This window comes from Malania oleifera, chromosome 3 (genome assembly GCF_029873635.1).
Source record: "Malania oleifera isolate guangnan ecotype guangnan chromosome 3, ASM2987363v1, whole genome shotgun sequence".
In the NCBI taxonomy this organism is placed as follows: Eukaryota; Viridiplantae; Streptophyta; class Magnoliopsida; order Santalales; family Ximeniaceae; genus Malania; species Malania oleifera.
In genome coordinates this window covers 111,774,393-111,780,722 of record NC_080419.1, presented here as the reverse complement: position 1 = coordinate 111,780,722, position 6,330 = coordinate 111,774,393, and the positions used below count along the sequence as shown (strand labels likewise).

Sequence of the window (6,330 nt, the reverse complement as noted above, 5' to 3'; positions counted from 1 at the left end):
ACGGTAAAACTAACATCATCATCATAAAAAAAAAAAGGGGAGATTGTTAGTCTAATAATACTTAATCTCATTTTGATGATAAAAAATTAAGGTTACTTAACATGTGTATGCAAGTTTGAGTTTGAGGACTTAAGTGATCCTATGGTTTCAAGTGGATATACTTGAAGAGTTTGAATGGAGGATCACACTTAAGGCTATAAGACATAAGAAACATGAAAGTTCAAGTCGTATGAGACATGAAGCTTGTTGAAGCAGTGCGTAAAGCTCAGAAGACATATTGGAAGAGCTTCATAACATGAATACTTAGACACTAAAATAGGAAAATCATATGAAAGTCTCATGTAAGTATTTCAAAACTCAGATTGATTGTCGCTCCTAGGATACGTCATTGGACTTAGATACTTGATTTTATTCATGGAAAATATTTTCTCAATGTCCAAATTAAGTTTTCCAATATATGAATTAAGTTTGGAACCACAAATACTGAAAAACAAGTTTTGTTGAAAGGACAGACGACTGATGTTAAGTCATCAGACGACTGTGGTTATTTTGTATTTAAAAATATTCAAATAGAATAGGCACATGCGACTAACCTGTCGGGCACAGTCGACTGACCCCATTCTGACTTTCAGATTATGCTGATTTTAAAAGAGTACAGACGACTGAACCTTTGAGGATAGGCGACTGATGCCTATGTTTAAATGTTTAACAACACTGATCTTGTTTCCAAAACTCGCGTGTTTGGTTTCCAAATTAAGATAAAATTCAAAGGAAAGTTTTTGAAACCCTAGTGCACTATTTAAACGTATTATTCTCGCACATTAGGGTAAGAACACATATTTGAAAAGTGAACGACACGCACAAATTCTGTATACTCTTGTCTGCATAAGGTGATTGTTGTCTCCTTGTTTACAACTCAGATAAAAACTGATTTGATCCTTCGTAACTCAATCTCTTAATCAATTCTAGTGATATACTTCGAGTTTCAACTTTCATATTGTTATCTTGAAGTATTATTTTGAATCTAACATGTACTAATCTGCTCGTTTGAGGAGTTCTTCATTGTACAAGTAAGTTTTTGCTGTTTGTTGTATTTTTGACGGTTCAGGGATTGAATCGTTGCCTAATAAGAGGGGATTCTTGTTAGAGAGGCGAACTCCACCTTTGAGGGAGAGATGTTGTAACTTCACCTGGTAACGAAGTCGGTAAAGGAAATCCTCACAGCGGGTTGCTTGGGGTAAGGACGTAAGTTGCGACTAAACATTGTAAAAACAACGGTGTTCAACTTCTTATTCCTTATTCTCTTTACTTTCTGCAAGATATAAAAGGAACAATTTCTTCCTTGGAAAAGTTTGAATACACACATCAAAAGAAAAGAAAAATGATCATTTAGTAAAATCTAAAAGCAAAAAAAAAGAGTTATTTTTTTCGGATTCTAATTTATTAAATTTTAAAAAATAAAAATTCAGTATATTATTCATTAATTTTTTAAAAGTATTTTATGTTTGTTATTGTAATTTTTTAACATGATATTTTAATCATTGTAATAATTTTATTGTTGAATTGTTAAAATCATAGTACTTTTAATTTAGTATTAAAACGGTTGAAGCAATTAATTTTGAATTTGAAAGTAGTATAGAATGAATATCTTTCTATTTTTTTATTTCACATACATAGAAAGTTTTTGAAAAAAATTCTATAATATTATAAGACAAACTCTTATCTACAATCAAAAATTACATTAAGAAAAAAAAAATGAGAATCAATAAATTAAATAGAAACAATTTAGAATTCATTTTTTGAAATTTAATTTTTATAGTACTTTTAAAAAATACATAATTAAATTTTAATTAATGTGACTATTGAAACATGAACGTTATAAATTAAACAAATGTTTGTCTGCTAATATTAACAGTAATTATTCAATTTTACTAATTTCTGATAATTTTTTTAGTATGCTGCATTGATTTGTAAAATATTTTTGCAACAAACTTGTTCAAATAAAATAAAAAATATCATTTTTTTTAAAACACTGAATTATTTGTATTTATCAACGGTAATCATGTTAAAAAATTTATAACAATTAAACTAAAAAATTCAAAAACTTGATGATCTAACGTGCATTCAACTCAGAATAAAATCATAATTTTGTTTGTAAAAAGATTTTGGTGAAGCTTTTTTTAAATGAAAGTTTGGATTATTTTAATATTTTGGAAATTCCTTTTCTTAAAATTATGAGTGTAATGCATGTATCGGACCAAAAATAGGAGAAGAAAATACTTGTTCGTACAGAGCGAAAGGACGAGAGAGAGAGAGTTCTAGAGAGAGAAAGGGGAGGGGATCGACGAAGAAGCCTCACTGTCAATCTGTCATGCACTTTGGCACGACTCGTCGGACAAAGAAAAGAGTTGGAAAGTGGTTTTTCCATTCTCAGATTTAGGGTTTTCCACCCCCTCGCTCCTCCTCCTTTTCTGAATCTCTACGCTGATTCAGAATCCACTCATTCATTCGACCCCTGTTTTTGCTTTTCCGTTTTCCCAAGAAATCCCAAGTGAGTTTCTCTAATTTCCTTGCGCTTTCTGTTTCTTCTCTCAGTTTCTTTGCATTTCGAATTTTTTTTTGTTTTTGAGTGGTTTTAGTTTTGACTTCTTTTGGGTTTTGCTTGTAGGGTTCTGTTTGGTGTGAATCTGTTCTGACATGGTGGAGCTTGCTAAACAACATGAACATATATGCTTATATGAGTCCTGGTTGATTTCGCTGAGTTATTGGTCGAACCCAAAAAAAGTAGTGGTTAAATTGCCCATAGAAAAATGCAATCTTGCTACTACCGTATTGGGCGTCTGAACTTATTGCTTGTTTTCTGAATTGGGTTCAGCTCTGAAGATCAAAGTTGTTGCTTTTAGGGCTAGGGTTTGGGTTTTGATTTTCGTGTGACTGGAGGATTTGTGTTTTTTTTATATTGGATGGCGTCGTCGGAAAATCACATAGGTAGTGGCATTGAGAATTTGATATCTGCGAGAAAGTCATTAAAGCTTAGCTTAGAGAAATCAAAAGCCCTAGGGTCTGCCCTTGGCAAAGCCGGGCCTAGATTTGAAGAGATTAATCAGAGATTGCCTTCCTTAGAAGCAGCAGTCAGGCCCATTAGGGCGCAAAGAGAAGCTCTCAGTGCCGTTGGCGGCCATATTAACCGAGCTGTAAGCCCTGCTTCGGCGGTTCTGAAGGTATTCGATGCTGTTCACGGCCTTGAGAAGTCTCTCTTGTCGGATCCTCGGAATGATCTCCCGGGGTACCTCTCAGTTTTGAAAAGGCTTGAAGAGGCACTGAAATTTTTGGGGGATAATTGTGGGTTAGCGATTCAGTGGTTGGAGGATATAGTTGAGTACTTGGAGGACAATTTGGTTGCCGATGATCGCTACATTTCAACCTTAAAGAAGTCGTTGAAGGGTCTGCGGGAATTGCAGAACGGTGAGGAGAGAGATCGTCTTGATGGTGGGCTTCTTGAGGCTGCATTGGATAAACTGGAATCTGAGTTTAGGCGTCTCTTGACAGAAAACAGTGTTCCGCTGCCAATGTCTTCATCATTGCCGGATGACCAAGCTTGCATTGCTCCATCTCCTTTGCCAGTGACTGTTATTCAGAAACTACAAGCTATTCTTGGGAGATTGATTGCTAATAACAGATTTGAGAAGTGCATATCCATATATGTTGAAGTTCGGAGTTCAAATGTTAGGGCAAGTTTACAAGCACTGGATTTGGATTACCTTGAAATATCAATCTCCGAATTTAATGATGTGCAGAGCATAGAAGGTTACATAGCTCAGTGGGGCAAGCATTTGGAGTTTGCGGTGAAGCACCTGTTTGAGGCAGAGTACAAGCTTTGTAATGATGTGTTTGAGAGGATGGGAATGGATGTTTGGATGGGTTGCTTTGCTCGTATCACTGCCCAGGCTGGTATTCTTGCATTTCTACAATTCGGAAAGACTGTTACAGAAAGTAAGAAAGATCCCATTAAGCTGTTAAAGCTATTGGATATTTTCACATCTTTGAACAAGCTGAGATTGGATTTTAATCGGTTGTTTGGTGGGACAGCATGTGTTGAAATCCAAAATTTGACTAGGGATCTCATCAAAAGGGTAATCGATGGGGCTTGTGAGATTTTTTGGGAACTTTTGGTTCAAGTGGAGTTGCAAAGGCAAACCCCACCTCCTTCAGATGGTAGTGTTCCAAGGTTAGTGAGTTTTATAACTGATTACTGTAATAAGCTTCTTGGGGATGATTATAAGCCTATCCTGACCCAAGTTCTAGTCATTCATCGAAGCTGGAAGCATGAAAAATTTCAAGAGAGGCTACTTGTAGATGCTGTCTTGAACATAGTTAAAGCCATTGAGTTGAATTTGGAAACATGGTCAAAGGGTTATACGGATGCCACTTTGTCCTACTTTTTTCTGATGAACAACCACTGGCATTTGTACAAGCACTTGAAGGGGACAAAGCTTGGGGATCTCTTGGGGGATTCTTGGTTAAGAGAACATGAAGAGTTCAAGGACTATTATTCAGCATACTTTTTCAGAGAGAGCTGGGGAAAGCTTCCATCTCTTTTAAGTAGGGAAGGTCTAATTATGTTCTCTGGTGGTCGTGCAACTGCCCGTGATCTTGTCAAGAAAAGGCTGAAAGCATTCAATGAAGCTTTTGATGACATTTATAAGAAGCAGTCCAACTGGGTTTTATCTGATAAAGATCTTAGGGAGAAAACATGCCAGCCCATAGTGCAGGCAATTGTACCTGTTTACAGAAGCTACATGCAGAATTATGGGCCCTTGGTAGAGCAAGATGCAAGTTCCAGTAAATATGCAAGGTATACGGTGCAGGCTTTGGAGAAGATGCTTACCTCTCTTTTTCAGCCGAAGCCCACAAAATCTGTAAGTTTTAGAGGCAGCAGGCAGCCTAGTGGGAAATTTAATAATGGGGTAGCTGAACAGTATCATTCTTCTCCTACTGTTGTCTGATTGTCTGGCCATTATCAATACCCAGTTGTGGTTAATCTGAAAGGAAACCATGAGCTGATATCCTTCCTCCATTTTTCAAGATGGTTACCCTGTTCGCTCGTATATAGATTGTCCAAGGGGCTAGTCATGTCAACTTACTTAGATTTCTTGGATTCAGAGGAAAAGCATCCTCTAGTCATTGTTATCCTAATGCCTCTGAACGTTTATTTATGACATCTGATTTTGTAAGTTGCCTGAACATGATGGCTGACTGAAGGCTGCTGCTGAGAGCATTGTGCAGTGCCATGGGGTTGTAGAAGAGCACGAGACGATATGATGAAATGAATATGAGTCCATTATTTTAGGCTCTAGAGAAAGCATCAGGTATAAAGATTCATTTTTTTCCCTTTACATTTTCCTTGATTGATTTAGTTGCTAGGTAGGCTGCTGTTAAATCTGTTGTTATGTGCTAGATTTATGTACAATTTTTTGATATAAAGTGCATCTAGAGCCCTAGCAACTGTGCTTTCTTAAGGGCTTACAACTGGTTATAGGTGATCTAGACATTGATGAGGTGTATGATATTTGTGCTATGGCTCTTATTGCTAAGAAAAATTATAATTGTATTAGAGCCCAGAGTTTGTGAAAAACTGTCAATAATAAATTTTCTACTCTTCTTTTATATTATATATATTCCTTAGATGTTGGTTGATTATGATTTGATTTGGACATATGCTTGGATTGTATGTCACTTTCATTCTTTTTCTTGACGAAGTAGTTTTCCATCATGGTACTGTGTTTGAACTTTGTTCTTGCTAGATGTGAGAATCTATTGGTTTGTGTCTGTCATGGTTGAAGCTGTATAAAAAAAAGAAAAAAAAAAAAAGAAAAAGAAAAATGGTAGACTGATGTAGAAGACATGCTTAAACAAGATGCTACTCCCTAAAGATTTTATCTAGGGATGGGAGAGTTTGTGAGTTTGTGGCATTGATGACCGCAGTGGGGGTTCTGCAACTGCTCCTCATCTAGGGCTCAAGCAACTGTCTTGCCAGTGGTGGAAGTGGGGATGCGTTGCTGTGGCAATTGTTTTGCAAGCAAGCAATATTTCATTTTGAAACCTAGGAGACAATAGATTGTTTTTTTCTTTAATTTATTGCTTAAGAATAAGTGGGAGTACTTTGTATCATGCAACTGGATTTGGCCATAGGGCTATAGTTGCTTTTTGCCAACGTGGCCTAAACATGAGAGCTTATAAGCTGCCTAGGCTTGGGCTTAAAATGCTATTCCAAAAGGGCTTTATCTAGGAATGCAAGAGCTTGTGAGTTTGTGGCATTGAACACGGTGG

At 36.4% G+C, this 6,330-nt stretch overlaps 1 protein-coding gene across 1 annotated transcript; it reads left to right on the top strand.

Annotated features, from left to right (window-relative positions):
• Nucleotides 1-2,278: 2,278 nt before the first annotated feature.
• On the top strand, nt 2,279-5,672 carry LOC131151948 (exocyst complex component EXO70A1). Its single transcript, XM_058103473.1, has 2 exons — nt 2,279-2,551; nt 2,669-5,672. Exon 2 carries the CDS (start codon nt 2,964-2,966, stop codon nt 5,004-5,006), a length of 2,043 nt encoding a protein of 680 aa, XP_057959456.1. The 5' UTR covers nt 2,279-2,551; nt 2,669-2,963; the 3' UTR covers nt 5,007-5,672.
• The last annotated feature ends 658 nt before the right edge of the window (nt 5,673-6,330 follow it).

What these genes read in the sequence shown, in the direction of transcription:
- LOC131151948 (XM_058103473.1), top strand. Translation starts at nt 2,964, where the DNA reads ATGGCGTCGTCGGAAAATCACATAGGTAGTGGCATTGAGAATTTGATA.